The 22,391-nt window shown below is 46.3% G+C and overlaps 1 protein-coding gene and 1 non-coding gene across 3 annotated transcripts in view; both read right to left on the reverse strand.

The window, feature by feature from the left end:
- CNGB1 (cyclic nucleotide gated channel subunit beta 1) overlaps positions 1 to 22,391 on the reverse strand; it is a 46,947-nt gene that overhangs the window by 19,489 nt on the left and 5,067 nt on the right. For both annotated transcript variants that reach the window (XM_039913585.1, XM_039913584.1), the window contains exons 4-10: positions 17,928 to 18,108; positions 11,845 to 11,937; positions 10,460 to 10,617; positions 9,015 to 9,170; positions 7,828 to 8,036; positions 6,557 to 6,607; positions 2,620 to 2,706 (exon numbers count right to left, since the gene is read on the reverse strand). In XM_039913585.1, the coding sequence (XP_039769519.1) occupies positions 2,620 to 2,706; positions 6,557 to 6,607; positions 7,828 to 8,036; positions 9,015 to 9,170; positions 10,460 to 10,617; positions 11,845 to 11,937; positions 17,928 to 18,108 (935 nt within the window). The remainder of the gene's footprint in view (positions 1 to 2,619; positions 2,707 to 6,556; positions 6,608 to 7,827; positions 8,037 to 9,014; positions 9,171 to 10,459; positions 10,618 to 11,844; positions 11,938 to 17,927; positions 18,109 to 22,391) is intronic.
- LOC114815356 lies at positions 3,893 to 4,030 on the reverse strand. The gene has a single exon (XR_003763119.1). It is a non-coding gene; the product is annotated as a small nucleolar RNA SNORA7 (small nucleolar RNA).

Genomic DNA, 22,391 nt, shown 5'->3' on the forward strand with positions numbered 1-22,391 from the left:
CCTTTTCTCCTTCCTCCCTGAATATCAAATCCACTTCCAAAATAAACCAACACAGATACCTGAAAAAACAGAATATAAACACACTGGAAAAAATTATAATAAGAGTCAATCAATTAATACTATTTATGGGACATTGCATGCAGAGCACTGGACTAAACACCTGGGAGAGTAGAAAAGAGTGGGTAGACAAGGAGTTTACAACCTAGTGGGAGAATCTAGGCACCTGTAGCTTTGTAAGTCAGAGAAGTAATGTTGTCTAGTGGATAGAGCACGGCCTTGAAAGTCAGAAGAACCTGGGTTCTAATTCTGGCTCTGCCACTTGTCTCTTGTCTGCCGTGTGACCTTAGGCAAGTCACTTCACTTCTCTGTGCCTCTAGTATCTCATTTGTAAAATAGAGATTAAGATGTGAGCCCCATGTGGGACATGGACCTTGTCCCTCCTGAATAGCTTGTATCTACTTCAGCATTTAGTACAGTGCCTGGCACACAGTTAAAAAAGAAAAGAAAAGAAAAGAAAGAAGTGTACAGCAGGGATGAGCCCCTCCTAGATTCCCTTCTCTTCCCAATTTACACTCATTTCCCTGTGAAGCCCATCCACTCTGATGACTTTAACCCCCGCTTCTATGCGGGTGACTCCCAAATCTACCTCCCTAGCCCAGTCAGTCCTTTCTCCTCCGTGATCTTCCATTTCCTCCTCCCTCCAAGACAGTTCTACACGGATGTCTCACTGACTCAATGACTCTAAAACTGAACTCATCTTCCCTCCCAAGCCCTCTCCTCAAATTAATTTTCCTGTCCCAATAGACATCACCATCCTCCTTGCCTCGCAAACCCTTAACCTCAGTATTATTCTAGTCTTGTCCCTCTCTTTTAACTTCCATATTCAAGTCTTTTGCAAAATCCTGTCAGTTCTTACTCCATGGCATTTTCCGGATCTGCCCCTTCCTCTTCATCCAAATGGCCCCCATGCTGGTCCAGGTTACATCAATTACATCAATTACATAACACTGCCTACCAGACTCTAGTCTACCCTGTCTCCAGTTCATACTTCACCTGACTGCCCAGAGCATCTTTCTAAAATATCACTCTCCCTATTCCTCAAAAATCTCCAATTGCTTTTGTTTTGTTTTTATGGTATTTGGTAAGTGTTGATTATCTGTCATGCTCTGTTCTAAATGCTGGGAGAGATAACAAGTGAATCAGGTTAGACACAATCCCTGTCCCACATTGAACTCACGGTCTAAATAGGAGGGAGAACAGGTACTGAATCCCCATTTTACAGTTGAGAAAACTGAGTCACAGAGAAGTGAAGTGACTTGCCTAAGGTCACACAGCAAGCAAGTGGAAGAGCTGGGATTAGAACCTAGGTTCTCTGATTCTAAGGTCTGAGCTCTTTCTATTAGGCCACGCTGTTTCTAGTGGATTCCCTTTCCTCTCTGCATCAAGCAGACACTTGTCTGTTTGTTTTTCTAGTGTACTCTCCCAAGTGCTTAGTACAGTGCTTTGCACACAGAAAGTGCTCAATAAATACGACTGAATGAATGAAACTCCTGACAACAGGCTTTAAACCACTAGACGCAAGCTCCCAAAAATATTCCCCACACCTCCCAGCTTCCTTCCACCCGACATCCACATTTTCAATTTTTTCAGCCATCTCTCGAGAGGGGATCTCCCTTCTGCCTTTCAAAATCTACCCCTTCCACCTCAGGCGGCTCTCACCTTCTTATTTGTCCACGCTTTTCTCTCACTACATTCCACCTCGCACTCTTCATTCTCCTCAGGCTAACCTACTCGCTGTGCTTGGTTCTCATCTCTCCCACCTCTGACCTTTTGGCCAAGCCCTCCTTCCTTCCTGGAACTCCTTGCTCCTTCATATCCAACAGAGCAGAGCACTTTCCATCTTCAAAGCCCTTCTGAAATTGCATTTCCTTCAGGAAGTCTTTCCCAGTTCATTTCTCATCTCCTCACCTTATTTCCCGCTACTGACACTTCAGTACCTGTGACTCCCTAAGCACTTAAATACCCAAAACCCCTCCCAGCCCTTCTGTACATATCTCAAATACTCTATCGCTTCCTCCTACCTGTAATCTATTTTAGGTTCCTGTCTCCCCAGATGGAGGGAAGAGATCATGTCTATCGATCAGTCGTATCTATTGAGCACTTACTGTGTGCACAGCACTGTTCTAAAAGCTTGGGAGAGTTCAATATAACAGAGTTGGTGGGCATGGTCCCTGCCTGCAATGGGCTTACAGTCTAGAGGGAGAGATAGACATTACTATAAATTTAAAAAAATTATGTGTATGGACATAAGTGCTGTGGGGCTGAGGGAGGCGGGAATCAAGGGTGCATATTCAACTGCAAAAGCAAAACAAAAGGGAGTTTGAAAAGAGAAAATGAGGGCTTAGGGAAGGTCTCTTGGAAGAAATATGCCTTCAATAAGCCTTCAAAAGTCTATTAATTCTACTATGCTTTCCTCCAGTATTCAATTCAATGTTCTGCACACAGTAAGTACTCCTTAAACGCTACTGATGGATCGATTAATCAGACAGTGTGTGCGAAGCTCTTTGGGACTTTTGGACGAGAGGGGTTCAGGGAGAGGATTTTTATTTCTGAATTTACCTTTAAACAGCGAGGCAGACGTAGGAGAGGCTTAACACCAACTTTCAAATATAAGAGATCCAGGGGCAGGAGACAGATCGCATCCATCTAAATTCACATTTGAAAAGAGAAAGGGGAAAAAATGATGGCTAGTTTATGTGACTCCAAGCCTTACAGTCTCTCACTCCTATTTGTGGGATGATCCACAAATGATAGAAATATTTTGAGGAAGTATTTCCACATGAGATGATTGTACATAACTGCCCACACACCCAGATTTTCATAAACCAAGGTTCTTCTAGATGCCTACCCTGAATTCCCCATATTGCATTTGTCATAGTTACTTCAGTGAATTCTTTCTTTATGGTGTTTGTTAAAGCGCTTACTCCGTGCCAGGCTCTGTACTAAGTGCTAGGGGTAGATATAAGCTAATCAAGTTGGACACAGTCCCTGTCCCACATGGGGCTCACAGCTTTAATCTCTATTTTACAGATGAGGTAACTGAGGCACAGAAAGGTCACACAGCAGACAAGTGGCAGAAGTGGGCCTAGAACCCAGGTCCTTCTGACTCCCAGGACCATCCTCTCTCCACTAGGCCACACTGCTTCTTTGGCCCAAATTAAGCTGGGATTCAGTGCTCCGCTTCATTTTCTACCAAGCAATTCTGACCAGCGACATGGCTGGAATGAGGGATTTGAAGGGGGAGGGAGTTAACTGAGAACTTCTGCAGCTCTGGTTTCTGCGAAGGTTCCAGAGTCCACAATTTAAAATTCGGTCTCACATTTACTCTAAAATCGTTTTAAGGTAATGAGGAAGAGCCCATCAATAGGCAGGGATAGTCTCTATCTGTTGCCAAACTGTACATTCCAGGCGCTTAGTACAGTGCTCTGCACATAGTAAGCGCTCAGTAAATACTATCGAATGAATGAAAGAGCACTGTTTGTCAGTGCTCTCCTGAGACAATCGAGTGTTTCAAACCTACTCAGATATGGAAACCCTAAAACCTAAAAGTTTGCAGGCCGCTGAATGCTATGACTTCTAGCGAGTTAAGTAACTAACTGGCTTTTGGTCCCGTCTTATGCCGTCGAATCATCTCCGACCCATAGCGACGTGGTGGACACATCTCTCCCAGAACGCCCCACCTCCACCTGCAATTGTTCTGGTAGAAGCTCCACAGAGTTTTCTTGGTAAAAATACAGAAGTGGTTGACCATGGCCTCCTTCTGCACAGTCAACTTGAGTTTCCACTCTGGATTCTCTCCCATGCTGCTGCTGCCCACCACGGGTGAGTTTCGACTTGCAGCAGATTCCCTTCCACTCACTAGCCACTGCCCAAGCTAGCAATGGAACGGGTCGGCCTCTGCTCGACTCTCCCTCCCATAGTCCAGACTGATAGAGGACTGGAAACTCTCCAGGTGCGACCCTGAGAGGTGAAACTGGCTCTACCCCATAATAATAATAGTGACATTTTACAGTGCTTACTCTATGCCAAACACTGTGCTGAAGTCAACACTGAGAAATAATCAGATCACTTTCTGTCCCACATGGGGCTCACATGAGGGAGGGTGAACGGGTACTCTATCCTCATTTTACAGATGAGTCGCAGAGTGAGTTCACTGCGGGCAGGGAATGCTATATTGTATCCTCCCAAGTGCTTAGTACAGTGCTGTACAAACAGTTAGCGCTCAGTAAATGCTATCGAATGAATAAAATGACTTGCTCAAGGTCACACAGCAGGCAAGGGGCGAAGTTGGGATTTAGAAGTCAGGTGCCGACTCCTAGGCCCGTGCTATTTCCACCATACTTCCAGGTTCCCCACTAAGGGCTGAGGGTGGGGGGACACTGAAGCGAGGAGGGGAGAGGGGGAATCCAAGATATCTGGGTCCGCTAGCCTTGATTCCCAGCCCCTCACCGCTAGAACGGGCAGCCCAGATTGGCTACTCTGATGAACAACTTCTTCTTCCGTTCCAGGAAAGAAGGGCTCGGAGAGGGGTGAGCATGAATAAAGTGGCTGGTTGGGGTGGCTTGAGGGAGGGACAGCAAGATGAAACTGGGAAACTGACCAGGGACAGGGCAATGTGGGTCATGGGTTCAAATCCCGGCTCTGCCACTTGTCAGCTGTGTGACTGTGGGCAAGTCACTTAATTTCTCTGTGCCTCAGTTCCCTCATCTGTAAAATGGGGATTAACTGTGAGCCTCACGTGGGACAACCTGATGACCCCGTATCTCTCCCAGGGCTTAGAACAGTGCTCTGCACAGAGTAAGCGCTTAACAAAGATCAACATTATTATTTTCGTTTCGGGCCCAGCTCCAAACCCCTGGAAGTGGCAGACGGTATTGCTATAGAAGAGCAACACCGAAAAGAGGCAGTGTGGCCCAGTGGAAAGAGCACAGGCCTGGGAATTAGAGGACCTGGGTTCTAATTCCAGTTCCACCACATACCTGCTGTGTGTGATCTTGGGCAAGTCACTTAACTTCCGTGGGCTTCAGTTCCCTCATCTTCAAAATGATGATTCGATACCTGTTCTCCCTCTGTGAGCTCCATGGGGGGCCTGATTACCCTGTAACTACGCCAGTGCTTAGTCCAGTGGTTGGCATATAGTAAGCACTTAACAAAGACACGATTTACTGTTATTATTATTATTCATCCAAACGTTCATTCAATCCTATTTATTTAGCACTTACTATGTGCAGAGCACCGCACTAAACGCTTGGGAGAGTACAACACAAAACAGATTCATTCTCTGCCCTATTACTATTATTATTCTTAGCATCTAGGTTACCTCCTCTGTAAAATAGGGATTAAGATGGTGAGCCCCATGTGGGACACGGACTGTGTCCAGCCTGATTATCTCCCATCTACCCCAGTGCTTAATACAGTGCCTGGCACATAGTAAGTGCTTAGCATTAAAAAAAAATATGACCAGAAGATCGTCTTCTGTGGTCCGTCAGAGCCTAAAGTGGAGTCTCTAAGGGTCTCACTGGGCCAGGATGGGAGGACGGATGCTTCCAACCAAGGCTGCTCCTGCCGCCATTGGAAAGAAAGAGGAAGGAAGGAGTCCTCGTCTGCAGCATTGGCCTCTGGACTGTAAGCTCGATGTGGGCAGGGAACGTGTCTACCAATTTTGGGGTACTGTACTCTCCTAAGCTCTTAGTACAGTACTCTGCACACACTCAATAAGGGCTCAATAAATATGACTGATTGATTGGCCAGGGCTGGGAATTCCCAGTGTGGCCAGCAACAGTCATCCAACTGTGCCGGCAACACCTGGAATATAAGGAGACTCAATATAAGGAGCCTCCTAGAAATGGAGGACTGGCCATCGGGAAGCAGCGTGCCCTGATGGGTAGAGCACAGGCCTGGGAGTCAGAAGATTGGAGTTCTACTACTGGATCCACCACTTGTCTACTCCGTGACCTTGGGCCACTCGCTTCACTTCTCTGGGCTTGAGTTACCTCATGTGTGATCCTTCTCTTCTCACCTTCCCCACCCTCCCACCCTCTGCTCTTCCCCCTTCCCTACCCCTCAGCACTGTGCATATTTGTCTATATCATTTATTACCCTACTTATTTGGCTAATGAGGAGTATATCTCCAAGATTTGATTTATCTTGATGAGATTGCCTTGTTTTGTTTAGTTCTGTTTTGCTTTGCTGTCTGTCTCCCCGGTTTAGACTGTGAGCCCATTATTGGGCAGGGATGGTCTCTAACTGTTGCCCAATTGTACATTCCAAGCACTTAGTACAGTGCTCTGCACATAGTCAGCGCTCAATAAATACTATTGAATGAATGAAGGAATGTGAGCCCCATGGGGAACATGGTCTGAACCCAATCCAATTAGCTTGTATTTACCCCAGTGCTTAGTACAGTACCTGGCACTTAGAAAGTGCTTAACAAATACCATTTTAAAAAAAGGCATCCAGCAACAGTGCACAGAAAGATGGGAATGCAAGTACCCACCTTGAAGCGTCGTGATTTTAAGTAGTTGTTTCTCATTTCCTTTTTATCAGTCTGCAGGAGAAAAGAACAAAGAATATCACATTATATATAATATCAATATTTGTGATTTTTGTTAAGCACTTACTATGTGCCAAGTATCGTATTAAGTTCCAGGATTGATACAAGATCATCAGGCCCCACATGGGGCTCACAGTCTAAGTAGGAGGAACTACAGATATCGAATCCCCATTTTGCAAAGGGAACCGAAGCACAGAGAAGTGAGGTGACTTGCTCAAGGTCGCACAGCAGACAAGTAGCAGAACTGGGATTCGAATTCAGGTCCTCTGACCCCAGGCTCGTGCTCTTTCCTCTAGGCCACACTGCTTCTCTACATCTGTGAGAATTAGTTCTCTCGGTCTGTTAGAAGAGGCATAGAGAGAAGTCTAATACTCCCTAGACTTTTACTGTTTCTCACAGGCTCCTCTCCTTTAAATGGTTCAGATGGATGCCGTGAGATTTACAAAGATGATGTCAAAGCGATTGTGTCTGACCTGTTTACATTGTACCTGTGTCTATTTATTGTTCTATTGTACTCTCCCAAGCGCTTCATACAGTGCTCTGCACACAATAAGCATGACTGAAAGAATGAATGAAATAATCACATCTACCCCAGAGCTTAGAACAGTGCTTGGCACATAGCACTTAACAAACGCCGCAATCATTATGTCACCGAGCAAGCATGGCTGAGTAAATGGGATTAAAAATCTGGGGAAAAGCCTGGGTTCTAATCCAGGTTTCACCACTTATCTGCTGTGTGATCTTGGGCAAGTCACTTGCTTCTCTGGGCCTCAGTTTGCTCCTCTGCAAAATGAGGATTCAATACCTGTTCTCTTTCCCCTACTTAGACTGTGAGCCCCATGTGGGACCTGATTATCTTGTATCTACCCCAGCACTTAACACAGTGCTTGACACATAGTAAGCACTTACTGAATACCATCAAATTTATTAGTACTCTCATTATTGTTATGCACTTATTTCTTGAGGGTCTAATAGCGCCTTCCCTCCAAAAACTGACAAGTGCAAAATCAAGATTTTTAAAAGCTCTTCTGCACCAATAACCAAAGGAACGGATACAGCATGTAGCTGTATTATTTGTAACCACCCTTATCTCCAACTTGGTTTTCTCCTTCCGGTCACGGAAAGCCTTACCGGGGGGGGGGGCACGAGAAAATGGCCAGCGGAACCGAGAGAAACCGTAGTTCCCGTAGAAACATTCCTGGACCACTACTCACAATGATATCTCCTCCTTTGACAAACTGCAGTCGGGTCTGGAAGACAGTCATGTCCAGCAAGTAGATGAAGTCACAGAAGTAGTCCATTAGCATCCAGAGATGGACATTGTCAGGGGTTTGGTATGGAAAAGCCCAGCGGACTGGAATCAGCCAACAGTTCCAATTCCAGGCCAAAACCACAAAGAACAGCCACAGGATGTATATAAGATCTAAAGAGAACAGAGCACAGGTCAAACAAGAGTAGCCAGGCCCCGCGGAATTGTATTTCAGCTTCCAGCACAGAGGTCTACTGCAATGCGGCGTAGTGGAAAGAGAATGGGCCTAGGAGTCAGTAGGTCATGGGTTCTAATCCCAGTTCTGCCGCTGGTCTGCTGTGTGACCTTGAGCAAGTCACTTCACTTCTCACCTGTAAAATGGGGCTTGAGACCATGAGCCCCACCTGGAATAGGGACCGTGTCCAACCTGATTTTCTTGTGTCCATTCCAGAGCTTAGTACAATGCCTGACACATAGTAAGCACTTAACAAATATCACATCATCATCATCACCAGTAATGGTCTGAGGTGGAAACAAAAGCCAGTGGACTCTAAGGTCACAGGAGGGATTCACTCATTCATTCATTCAATAGCATTTATTGAGAGCTTACTATATGCAGAGTGCTGTACTAAGCATTTGGGAAAGTACAGTGCAACAGCAAACAGACACATTTCCTGCCCACAAGGTGCTTACAGTCTAGAGGGGGGTGTCAATCGATGGGGTGTGTGAATAGCACCCACCCCGTCCATTAGATTAAGCATCTAAAAGGTGCTAGAAATTGCCAAAGAGGGTTCATTTGGTATTAGTCCTCTATACGGTAAATTCATTATGGGCAGGGAATGTGCCTGCTGATTCTGTTGCCTCATATTCTCCCATGCACCTAGTACAGTGCTCTGCACATAGTAAGCACTCAACAAATACTATTCATTGATTGATTGACACTCCCAGAATTTGTAACTGGCTTCTACTCCTATTAAAGAAAACCACAAGCCCCACAGGCATAGCAATAATTACCACTTCCCCTTGATTCCTTTACTTTTTTCACTTTCTTTATCCTCCTCCTCCTCCTCTCCCAAACTCCCCCTTCCTCCTAATTAATGGAGGCCCGGATCCACGGACAAATCAGAGACGTCTTTCCCGTAAGATACTTACTGGTGAGCGGGTCGATGCTTTTTGGGAACTGGTACCTTTTAAGAGGCCGACATTTAAATTTGCAGCACAGCATATCGCAGTAGTGGTCCTCTTCGGCCTTTTCCGCTTCAGCCTCTTTCTCTGGAGGTGGAGGCTCTGGAGCTTTCTTGGCCGGAGCTGTGGGAAATATCAATCAGCGGTATTTATCGAAAGCGCGCTGTGTGTGCAGACCGCTGTCCTAAGTGCTCGGGAGAGTACAATACAACGGATTTGGAAGATCCGTTCCCTGCCCACGAGGAGCTTACAGGCCAGAGATATCGATAGCAGTCAAACTGTGGAATTCAGTGTGCCAGAGATTGGTCATTTGCACAACACGCCTGAGCAGATTGCACGTGGCTTTAAGAAGTGTGGCCTAGAGGTCACTAGTGGCCTAATGGCAAGAGCACGGGCCGGGGAGTCATTCATTCATTCATTCAATCATATTTATTGAGTGCTTACTTTGCAAAAATCACTATACTAAGTGCTTGGGAGAGTATAGTATAACAGTGAAACAATAAGCGGACACATTTCCTGCCTGGTCCAGAGTGGCAGATGGATGTTAATATAATAAATTATGGATATGTAAATAAGTGCTGTGGAGCTGGGAGAGGGGGATGAATGAGGGAGCAAGTCAGGGTGATGCGGAAGGAAGAGGGAGAAGAAGAAAGGAGGGCTTAGTCAAGGAAGGCCTCTTGGAGGAGATGTGACTTCAATAAGGCTTTGAAGTGGGAGAGAGTAATTCGTCTGTTGGATATGAGGAGGGAGGGCATTCGAGGCAAGGGGTAGGAGTTAGATGAGATGGAGGTACGGTGAGAAGGTTCGCATTAGAGAATCGAAGTTTATGGACTGGGTTGTAATAGAAGAGAAGCGAGGTGAGGTAGGAAGGGGCAAGGTGATTGTCTGCTTTAAAGGCAATGGTGAGGAGTTTTTGTTTGACGCGGAGGTGGATGGGCAATCACTGGAGTTTCTACAGGAGTGGGGAGACGTGGCCTGAATGTTTCTGTAAAAAAATGATCTGGGCAACAGAAGTAAGGACTGCAGTGGGGTGAGAAAGGAGGCGGGGAGGTCAGCAAGGAGGCTGATATAGTAATCAAGATGGGATAGGATAAGTGATGGGTAGCAGTTTGGATGGTGAGGAAAGGGCGGATTTTAGCGATGTTGTGAAGGTGAAATTGACAGGATTTAGTGATGGACTGAATATGTGGGTTGAATGAAAGAGAGGAGTCAAGGATAACGCCAAGGTTACGGGCTTGCGAGACGGGAAGGATGGTGGTGCCATCTTCATTGATGCACACTGCCCTGACCGTAAGTGGGGGGCTCTACACTAGAGGCACTCGAAACTCTGGTCTTTGCTTTCCTCAATCTGAGGCTTGGGTTTCCCCTTCCACAAATCCCCCTCCTTAATCGGGAACACAGTCGTCACTCACACGGCTTGGGGCTTTCCTCATCAGAGGTGACATCCGGATCAATCAGTTTCTCTTTCACCTTCTCCGTCCTCTCCTTGAAGAGCCTCACGAGCTCCTGAAGCCGGTCGTTTATGACCGCGCTGTTCTGGCTGGCGGAGGAGCTGGCCCGTTCCTGCACACTATGGGAAAAAACCACCGGGATGCATGTTTTGCCGTGGTTGCCCAAGATTAGTCTCCCGTGGTTAGACTTCAGTTCTCTCAATATCCTCTTGTACGGGCCTAACTATGAGGCGGGGGGAGGAGGAGAGCCAAATGGGGAAGCCATAGGAAATCATATTCATTTCTTGTGTTTACCATAAAAATAATAATCATAAGAATAAACCCAGAAGAGTCAAATGACTTGACCAGGGTCACACAGCAGGTGAGTAGCAGATCTGGGATTAGAACCTAGGTCCTCTGAGGAGAACTGGGTTCTAGTCCCTGCTTGGCCACAGTCCGCTGTGTGACGACAGGCAAGTCACTTAACCTCTCTGGGCCATGAGGCATCTCCCACGAGGCAGCATGATCCAGTGGAAAGTGCATGGGTCTGGGAGTCAGGAGACCTGGGTTCTAGTCCCAGCTTGGCCACGGTCTGCTGTGTGACCACACAGGCAAGTCACTTAACATCTCTGTTCCTCCATTTCCCCATCTGGAAAACGGGGATTAAAACACCTCCTCTACTTCCCAGTGAGACTAAAATGAGATAATTAATGTGAAAGCGCTTTGGGAAAATGAAAACAATATATAAACGAGTAATATCTAAATGTTAGGTATTCCCTTTTTCTCCCAGCTCCTTCAAGCTTTCCCCTGGCAGTCACCGCTGCAGCTCTTGAGTGAAGTGGAATTTACCTTGCTTCGTCTTGAACAATGACGACGGCCAAGCTCAAGGATCAGGGGAGTATCCTCTCAAGACCCATTTTGCTACTCCATTTGGAGTCCCAGCTCCCAGAAGATTAGTAACAAATAGCTCAGTGTTTGGGGAAATGTTTAAAGCAATTACGGTCAGACCCACTGGACGATTCGCATAAACTCCCCAACCAGGGATCTAGCCATCGGGAAGCAGCGTGGCCTAGTGAATAGAGCACGGGCCTGGGAGTCAGAAGGACCTGGGTTCTAATCCTGGCTCGGCCACTTGTCTGCTGGGTGACCTCGGGCAAGTCCCTTCACTTCTCTGTGCTTCAGTTACCTCATCAGTAAAATGGGGATTCCTACTGTGAGCCCCACGTGGGACAGGGATCGCGACTAACCTGATTAACTTTGTATCTACTCCAGCACTTAATACAGTGCCTGGCACATAGTAAGCACTTAACAAATACCCTGAAAAAAAAAGCAACCGCTTCTACACAGAGGTGCTGATCGCCACTCACTCTTCCTGAGGACTGGATTGACTGGGCCAGGCAGCTGTTGGACACGATTCCAGTAGGTCTTCGACATCAACACCCTGAGAAGTTTCCTTCTTTCTAGGGGGAAAAGAAAAGGTAAACTAAGATACAGGTCAGAATCTTGCCCTTTCAAGTCTTAATCCGATTTTTAGAATGGAAACACGAAACCAAAGTAATGCGGGAGGAACACGTCTTGAGATACAATTACATATTCAGTCTTTCTGGCATCCTGACCATATGAAACTAATGGACTGGTGGCAGAAGATGGGGTGAAGGCAGGGCAATTCTTTGGGACCCTGACTGGGCGGTGGGCCACCCTTAACTAGTCCGTCCGTGACAGTCAAAGTTTGAGGGCCAATCGGGAAAAAAATCCAGTGAGGGGCCTACGGGAGTGAAAAGTGCAGTGTGTGTGGTGGGGGGAAATGGGAGGAGAGGTCTCTACTTTACCAGTCCGTCAATCAGTCACTCAGTAGTATTTATTGAGAGCTTACTGTGTGCAGAGCACTGTACTAAACGCTTGGGAGAGTACAATATAACAATATAACAGACATTTCCTGCCCACAATCAGCTTACAGTCTGGAGTTGAGGGGATAAGTATTTCCCACCTCTGGGCCCACCTGCCCTGTTTGGAAGTGGGTTCACCCCAGGGACCCCCTACTTATCCAGTGCTGGCCATAAGGAACTGGTCTGAAGGAGAATCTCCTCACTTGCCTCCTCGACTTCCACAATCAATCGGTAGTATTCATTGAGAGCTAACTTTGTGCGGAACACTGACTTAAGCGCTTGAGAGAGAACGACCTCACCTCCACAATCAATCGATCAATGGTATCTACTGAGCACTTTTTTGGTAATATAATAATTATGGTATCTGTTAAGCGCTTACTATGTGCCAGGCACTGTCTTATGTGCTGAGAGAGGACAACATCACCTCCACAATCAATCAATGGTATTTACTGAGCACTCATTTTGGCCGGGGCACCGTACTAAGCATTTAGGGGAGTACGATACTGTTGGTAGACACTGCTCGGGGCATCAGCCTGCGATTCCAGGCGTGTCAGCTGGTGGCCACGGGCATCGGTTAGCCCGGGGCTCTTGGGAAAGGGAGCAATTCAAACCTGAAATCAGAATAAGGCCCTACTTATAGCTTTCCAACTCTTTATATTGGTCGGTTCTAATAAGAAAAGCACCCTGGCCTCACGGATAGAGCATGGGAATCAAAAGGATCTGCATACTCATGCCGGCTCTGCCACTTGTCTGCTGTGTGACCCTGGGCAAGGCACCTCACTTCTCTGTGCCTCAGTTACCTCTTCTGTAAAAGGGGGATTGAAACTTTGAACCCCAAACTGTATCCAACCTTGCCTGTATCCACCCCAACACTTATTGCAGTGCCTGACACATAGTAAGTGCTTAACAAATGCCACAATTATTATTATTAATTATCCAGACTCCGCCACCTGTCTGCTGTGTGACTTCGGGGAAGTCACAACTTCTCTGTGCCTCAGCTACCTCCTACATAAAATGGAGATTAAAACTGTGAGCCCTACGTGGGATAGGGACTGTGCCCGATCCCAGCGCTTTGTATTCATTCATTCAATCGTATTTATTGAGCGATTACTATGCACAGAGCACTGTACTAACCACTTGGAATGTACAATTCGGCAACAGATATCTAGGTGCCTGGCACATAGTAAGCACTTAAATACCAGAAAAAAAGAAAAGCCCAAGCATAATGTGTTTGAAATGAGATGGCAAATCCAGTTGAGTCTGTTAAAGAAGACAAGTCTCGCAAAGATCCCTTCAGTATAAGGCAGTTTGAGTCAGTTGGGAGGGGAAATGCCATCCCAATTTTAAAACAAAAAACTGCTCCTAGGGTTCTATTCAGATGCAGCTATGTTCTCAGTATTTCCTGGACTGGAAGTGATTTTTGAATGTTTTGGTGGGTGTTCCTGCTGTAAAATAGGGCTCCCTTTTCTGACCCCACAAAGAGGCTTTTCTGTTGAAGAGAGACACCTCAGGCTCCAATGATTCCATTACGGTTTCCTCTTTCAGCTGCCTTTAGTGATGACACAAAGCTGTGAGACATCAGTTCAGGGATCCCTCAGGAGGGATTCTGTATCTTTTTTGTTTAAAATAACATCCTCCCCCCCCCCCCAATTGAAAATCCAATAAGATATAAATGGCAAATTATGGAGCCTACCCAGCATCTCTTGAGAAAAAGATTCTGGACGTTTCCGCGGCTTGTTAACAAACTCCACTCCTGAAAGTTCATTTTTTTCTGAGTTCTCCTCCTGTCCACCGAATTTTGCAAACTGTATTTTGGTACTTTAGAAATACCTTTAACCTCATTTCTAGGTCAAATGAAGGTCCTTGAGGAAAAGACTCAGATCTAACCTAAAATAATCATAACAGTAATACTAACTGTAGTATTTAAGTGCTTACCCTGTGCCAACACTAAGCGGAGTGGGAGATTCATTCAATGGTATTTATTGAGCGCTTACTGTGTGCAGAGGAGGGGAGATTCAACCCACACCTGTTTTCCCACTTTGGCAGAAGAGGTTTTAAATGCTTCTACCACCCTATCTCTGGCTCAAGAGTCACAACTGATTCCAAGAACAGCCAGGTGTAGCTTTCGAGCTGTGGTCACTTAAAGGAATGTGGTGGATCAAGTGCGTAGTATTTAGACTCCTTTTCTGAGACTGCAGAAATCCATCCTATGGTTAGAACAAGAGAATGTAAGCCATTTTTTTTTAAATATACTCTGGCCGCTAAGTGATGACTCACTATTTTTGCTACTTTGGAAGAACAGCCAGTTTCGAATCCAAACCAAGAGACTGTTCTGAGCATGGGATTATGCTACGGCAGCTCTGAGTCAGTTTTTTGAAACTACTTTGGTATGTCCAAAGCTATTACCCTTTCTATTGGTGGGTGAGGTTGACTCCTCTTGCTATTAACTCCTATTAACTATCAAGATGAACTCCTATCGCTCCCAAAATATTCCTGTGGCGATACGGATTCAGAGAGGCGATTGATAGGAGTAGTGATTGTGGATATGGACAATGATAAACCACGCTGGCAGAGCCCTCATTTCTCCTATACCCTCTCCCTTCTGAGTTGTCTGTGGTAACAATAATAATAATAATAACAGTCACTTGAAAATTGTAAGGATTGCTCAATATTATTGTAGCAAGCCAGAAGGAATGTGTGGAGCAAGAAAAATGTTTGCAAATGTTTCCTTTTTTTCCTCAGAGGTCACTTGTCCTGGCAAGTTCTTCTTGGTTCTCTCTGGAGAGGACATTTGGAAGGTTTCAACCTTCTTTTTCATTTTGGGCTCAGACACATTGAGCAGTAGGAAAAATTCATCTTGCACAATAACCTCGCGTTTATGCTTTAGTGGCACCAAGTGACCAAAGCCAGGAATTTCCAAGTTATAACTGGCACCGGGGAAGGAAAGGTGGCGAGAAAGGGAAATCCACAATGAAGGTGAGTTATCAAAAGCCCATCGCCAAGCCTCAACTTCCTGAATATTTTCATCACACTGAAGGTGAACCCGAAAGTCACAGTGAATCAGTCCATCAATCGGTGGTACTTACTGAGTGCTTACTGTGTGCAGAGCACTGTACTAAGCACTTGGGAGAGGACGATATACTGATGTTGGAAGACACGTTCCCTGCCGATATCTACTGAAAGTCATAGAGACCTTAACCAATGAAAATGAGCAGAATTTCTTTGGGTCGAACAAATGATTCAGGAGCAAAACCCAGAGCCCACACACTCCGCAGTTGTGTCATGCACTGTGCTAAGTGCTGGGGCAGATACAAGTTTAGCAAGGTGAACACAGTCCATGTCCCACTTGGGGCTCATAGTCTTTACCCCCATTTTACAATTGGGACAACTGAGGTACAGAGACGTGACTTGCCCAAGATTGCACAGCTGACAAGTGGTGGAGCTGGGATTAGAAGCCAGGTCCTTCTGACTCCCAGGCCCGTGCTCTATCCACTAGGCCACGTTGCTTCTTAGCGAAAAGAAAAACCAAAGTAACACAGTCGACAAGGAATTTGCTTCCCAAATCCTATAGTTAATAATAATAATGTTGGTATTTGTTAAGCGCTTACTATGTGCAGAGCACTGTTCTAAGCGCTGGGGCAGATACAGGGTAATCAGTTTGTCCCACGTGAGGCTCACAGATAATCCCCATTTTACAGATGAGGTAACTGAGGCACAGAGAAGTTAAGTGACTTGCCCACAGTCACACAGCTGACAAGTGGCAGAGCCGGGAGTCGAACCCATTACCTCTGATTCCGAAGCCCACGCTCTTAAGGGAGGAATGTTCCCATCTGTCCGTCTGATTTATCAAAGCCGTCATCAACTTCACGCCATGCAATAAGGTTGGCAGATCTTTGATGACACAGAGAGAGGGTCATCAACACCCCACAGTTAGGGAAATCACTCAGCGGGAGAAAGAGAGTCAAAGGGAATCTCCACTACGGTCAATCCAACCCCTTCCACCTGGACAAGTCGACTGCTGAGGGCTACCAGTCCAGTGGAGCAGGGGGATGGGTGGTTAAGGGACAGAACTACTTACTGAGGAAATAGTTCCGCTCCTCCATTGACTCCCCCCAATCACTCCGGTTGAGCCTATGAAGCCATTAGTTCCAGGGCCATTTTGGTTTTACGCCTCTCTTCCTTGGAGAGGTGTGACCCCCAGACCCAGGGGCCCGGGCAATTGTCCTGACCCAGCCTACCCTAGGATGGGATATTAAACCCAGCAGCACTTGATATTCAGCCCACCCTCAACCCCACAGCACTTAGGTTCATATCTTTATACTCCGTCCACTCCTCCTATCTGTATTTATTTCAATTCTGCCTTCCCCTCTAAATTCCTTGTGGGCATGGATTGTATCTACCAACTCTAGTGTTATCGTACTCTCCCAAGGACTCAGAACAGTTCTCTGCACCCCACAGTAAGCACTCAATAAATACCACTGATGGATCGATTGATTGAATCTTGGTAATATGACAATTCTATCTGGAGGCACCATTCCTGACTCTATGGCATGTTTGACTCTACCTACTCTGGAAATTGGGAAGTGGCACGGCCGATCGGAAAGAGCACGGGCCTTGGGTTCTAGTCCTGGCTCCGTCACCTCTCTGCCGTGTGACTTTAGGCAAATTACTTGACTTCTCTGTTCCTCAGTTTTCCCAACTGTAAAATGGGGATTAAATACCTGTCTTCCTCCCCCTCAGACCGTGAGCCCCGTGTGGGACAGGGATTGTCTGATCTGATTGTGTTGCATCTGCGCCAGCGCTTGGCACATAGTGAAGTATTTAATAAATGCCACAGTTGTGAAATGGAAGATGAGCGCAAGTACGTGAAGGCAGTGATCAAAGTCAACAGCTTCGAGGACTCAAATTGCTGATGGGACTCGTGATGTTGCTGGGACTCCAGGGGTTGCCCATCCACCTCCGCATCAAACAAATCCTCCTCACCACTGGCTTTAAAGCACTCAAGCACCTTGCCCCCTCCGACCTCACTTTCCTACTCTCCTACCATAACTCAGCCCGCACACTTCGCTCCTCTAACGCTAACCTTCTCGCTGTACCTCGATCTCGTCTGTCTCGCCGCTGACCCCTAGTCCACGTCCTGCCTCTGGCCTGGAACTTCTTCCCTCCTCAAATTCTATAGGCAATTACTCTCCGCCACCTTCAAAGCCTTATTGAAGGCACACCTCCTCAGGAAAGCTAAGACCTCCTTTCCTCTTCTCCTTGCCTCTTCTCCCTCCTCCCAGTCCCACAGCACTTACATACGTATCTGTAGTTTTATTTATTTATATTAATGGCCGTCTCCCCCTCTAGACTTTAAGCTCCTCGTGGGCAGGGATCGTGACCGCTGATTGTTATATTGTACTCTCCCAAGGACTTAGGACTGTGCTCTGGACACAGAAAGCGCTAAATAAATATGATTGAATGAAAGAACGAATGATGAAAGAACGAATGACTCAAGGCCCTTCTAGGCTGATCCAGCATCAGAGAGGTGTCCACCCAGTTTCCAGAGTGGTGGCAAGCCATACCTGCTTGGACCAACGGTCCTAGGTGGGACCGCAAGAGTTTCAGACTTGGCTGGGGATGAAGCCAAAGATTTGGTGGGCAATGGCAGGGGGAGGTCTGGCTTGGGTTCCTCCTCCAACCCGGGCACCCTCTTGGCATCAGCATCTTCCACTTTGACAGCAGGGTGTCCTTTAGCAGCACGCACTGAGGGGAAGAAAAAATTAGGAGATGGAATCAGATAAATCAAGTCAAACTCAAAGTCGATAGAGAAGCAGCGTGGCTTAGTGGAAAGAGCACGGGCTTGGGAGTCAGAGGACCTGGGTTCTAATCTCAGCTCCACCATTCGCCTGCTGTGTCACTTTGGGTAAGGCATTTAACTTCCATGTGCCTCAGTATCGTCACTTGTAAAACAGGGATTCAATACCTGTATTTAGACTGTGAGCCCCATGTGGGACAGGGACTATGTCTAACCTGATTAACTTGTAGCTATCCCAGCGCTTAGAACGGTGCTTGACGAATAGATAGCGCTTAACAAATACCATTAAAAAAACAAATTCCTACGGAAACAGTTAGTACTAAACGTCTCCCTGAACATTTGGTCTGAAAAGGACTCCACACCTAGTTATCACTGCTCTAAACTTGCTTTCTTCAGTGTCAGCCCACATTGCCTCGCTCTAGCAAAAGCAGCTTCCCCTGTCGAAATAAATGCAAGGGTTGTGGTGCGGTGGAGATTGGAGCCTGTCTTTACAGACAGTAAGAATTCTGCTTGTGAGATCTATCATTATCCTGGGGAGCCTTTGGAATACGCCGCTTCGTAAGAAAAACACTAAAAGTCTAATTTTCCAAAAGTCTCCTCTTGATTGTGGCTTGTATTGTGATCGCACATGGATTTTCATGAGCTCCAAATGATCAAACTGCTTCAGGCTGTCTGATGTTTTCAGTGGGAAGACAAGTGGCATGCCAATATTCTCGGGAAGATCTACAATGGAATTCCATTTGGCCAGAGTTACTCAAACTCTCGAATCCTTGCAATAATGGAGAGAAGACGGGGCACAGACGATTTCATATGGGGATTTCAAAAGATTTTGAGCCCTAGCAGGGTGACACTGGGTTTGTACTCTCCCAAGCACTTAATACAGTGCTCTACAAACAGTACATGCTCAATAAATATGATTGAATGAATGAATCAATCAATTAATGGAGCCTGGGAACAGTTGTAACAGTTGTAACATACAGACGGCGGATGCAATCGCGAGGAAAGTCAAAGGGAAACGACTTTTGCATCTGTTGAGGATGTAAAAATCTGCAACAGATAATTCGCAAGTTGGAGAATCCTCTCTCAAGTACCTGAGGGTTGGCTTTATGCCCAACAGATGCTAATGTTGAAAGTGATGTTTCTCACTCCCAGAGCCAGCTGCAGTTTCAGCATGGACTGAAAAAGCCCGGGCTTGTCTGGTGCAGGGAAACTCACCCACTCTCCCAAGTGGCCTCTTGCTTTCTTCAGTGGAAAGACAAGCGGCTTGTAACAGTCTCAACAAACAGTTTGAAAGTGTCAAGTGCAATATTTTCCTCACGTCGTCTAGGATCACCGTATTTATGGTAAGAATAATCATCGTCAGAGAGTGCTAGTGGAAAGAGTTTGGAACTGAGAGGCAGGAAACTAGTCCCAGCTCTGCAACTGGCCTGCTGTGGGAGTTTGGGCAAGTCACTTAATCTCTCTGGGACTCAGTTTCCTCATCTGTAAAACGGGGTTAAAGAAGGTTGTGAGCCTTGTGTGGGACAGAGACTGTGTCTGCTTGGATAATCTTGCAACTCCCCCAGTGGTTAGCACACAGTAAGTGCTTTATAAATCCTATAATTACTATTACAATAAATGCCATGATTAAAATCTATCATAAATCTCAGGATTATTTTTACGGTATTACTAGGTGCCAGGCAGGGTACTAAACTGGGGAGTAGATACAAGCTGATCACTTTGGACACAGACTCTGTCCCACATGGGGCTCACAGTCTTAATCCCCATTTTACAGATGAGCTAACTGAGGCCCAGAAAAGTAAAATGATTTGCCCGAGAACACAAAGCAGACAAGTGACGGAGTTGGGATTAGAACCCAGGTCCTTCTACCAAGCCTGTGCTCTATCCACTAGGCCGTGCTGCTTCTCAAGCTAAGTGGCTTTTCATTATTTATAGTTTCTACCCATAAAATATACTCAGTTCTACTTAATAAGTGTGATCGCTGCACATTATGGCTATAAATGGAACACCAAAATTAGAAAATGTTCAGCCGACAACTTGCACCTATCTGGATAGAGAAGCAGCATGGTCTAGTGGATAGAACTTGGTCCTGGGAGTCAGAAAGACTCAGGTTCTAATCCCTGTTCCAAAACTTGTCTGCTGTGTGACCTTGGGCAAGTCGCTTCACTTTTCTGTGCCTCAGTTTCCTCATTTGTGAAATGAGGGTGAAGACAGAGAGCCCCACGTGGCACATGGACTATGTCTAACCTGATTAGCTTGTATCTCTCCCAGCGCTTAGACCGGTGCCTGTCACATAGAAAGAGCTTAATAAATAACTATAAAAAAAAGGGTCTTGAATTCTCCTTTTACAGTTGAAGAAATTGAGGCACAGATAAGTAACTTGCCCAAGGTCACATTTCAGTCATTCATTTAACTGCATTTATTGAGCACTTACTGTGTGCAAAGCACCGTACTAAACGCTTGCACGGCAAGCAAGTGGCAGAACCAGGAAGCAGCGTGGCATAGTGGATAAAGCACGGGCCTGAGAGTCAGAAGGTGGTGGGTTCTAATCACAACTCCATCACTTGTCTGCTGTATAACCTTGGGCAAGTCACTTCACTTCTCTGTGTCTCAGTTCCTGTAAAATGGGAACTGAGATTGTGAGCCCCACGTGGGACAGAGACTGTGTCCAACCCGATGTAATAATAATAATAATAATGTTGGTATTTATTAAGTGCTTACTATGTGCAGAGCACTGTTCTAAGTGCTGGGGTAGATACAGGGTAATCAGATTGTCCCACCCGAGGCTCACAGTCTTAATCCCCATTTTACAGATGAGGTCACTGAGGCACAGAGAAGTTAAGAGACTTGCCCACAGTCACACAGCTGACAAGCGGCGGATCCGGGATTCGGACCCCTGACCTCTGACTCCCAAGCCTGGGCTCTTTCCACTGAGCCACGCTGCTTCTCTACATGTGTCCACCCAGAGTTTAGTACAGTGCCTGGCACATAGCCAGTGCTTAACAAATACACAATTATTATTATTATTAGAACCCAGGCCCTCTGACTCCAAGGCCCACGTTCTTTCTAGGCTCCAGTGCTCCAGTCCACCACTGACAGTTCCGTCCACCATTGACAGTTCCCGTTTCTTATGCTGTCCTGCTTTAGCAGGCAGGTCCGGGTGAGACTATCATTACCTGGACCGAAGCCCAGTAGCCTTAGTGCCCATGCTCGAAAACAGCCTGGTAGATATAAGTAGCAAAGAATACATCTCTGGACTGTAAACTCCCTGTGGGCAGGAAACGTGTCTACCATCTCTGTTGCACTAATTTCTTCCGAGTACTTAATCCAGCGCTCCGCTGACAGTAAGCGCTCAACAAAGGTGATTAATTGACCCGTCTCTCCTGAGAAAGTCTGACCGGTTTGACGTCTACGCCTCTTGTCCCCAGCCGACCTCAAATGTTATTTTTTTTTTTTCCAGAAATCACAAATTTTGCCAATTCTGATCTTAGGGAAAAGTAAACAATAGGGCTTGGACTCCGTCCTGAGTCTAAACCATTTTGCCTCATGATTTGTAAATATGTAGCTGCAAGCTAGAGACCCCTTGAAAAAGTCACAATCTCGCTTGCGTTAATTAAAATGCCTTAAACTCCTTGGAAACAGACACTCCCCGTTTCATGAGTGGGACGTGGAGGGTTAAGCCTTGGTTCTGGAGCTTTCTATTTATCGTGCCTTCTGGCGACCATCTAAAGAGGTGGCCGTTTAGCCATTTAGCAGGAGTCCGGCAGCATATTCATTCGGTCGGTCAATAGTATTTATTGAGCGCTTACTATGTGCAGAGCACTGTACTGAGCGCTTGGAATGTACAAATCGGTAACAGATAGAGACAGTCCCTGCCCTTTGATGGATTTACGGTCTAATCGGGGGAGACTGACAGACAGGAACAATGGCAATAAATAGAATCAAGGGGAGGAACATCTCATTAAAACAATAGCAACATAGTCTGATGGCTGGGGAGAAGCAGCACGGCCTAGTGGATAGAGCCTGGACGTCAGAAGGAGCTGGATTCTAATCCCGGCTCTGCCACTTGTCTGCTGTGTGACTTTGGGTAAGTGGCTTCACTTCTCTGCCCCAGTTGCCTCATCTCTGAAATGGGAATAAGACCGTGAACCCCACGTGGGACGTGGTATGTGTCCAGTCTGATTACCTCGTATCTACCCCAGCGTCTGTCCGTCTCCCCCGATTAGACCGT

Source organism: Ornithorhynchus anatinus, chromosome 11 (genome assembly GCF_004115215.2).
Source record: "Ornithorhynchus anatinus isolate Pmale09 chromosome 11, mOrnAna1.pri.v4, whole genome shotgun sequence".
NCBI lineage: Eukaryota > Metazoa > Chordata > Mammalia > Monotremata > Ornithorhynchidae > Ornithorhynchus > Ornithorhynchus anatinus.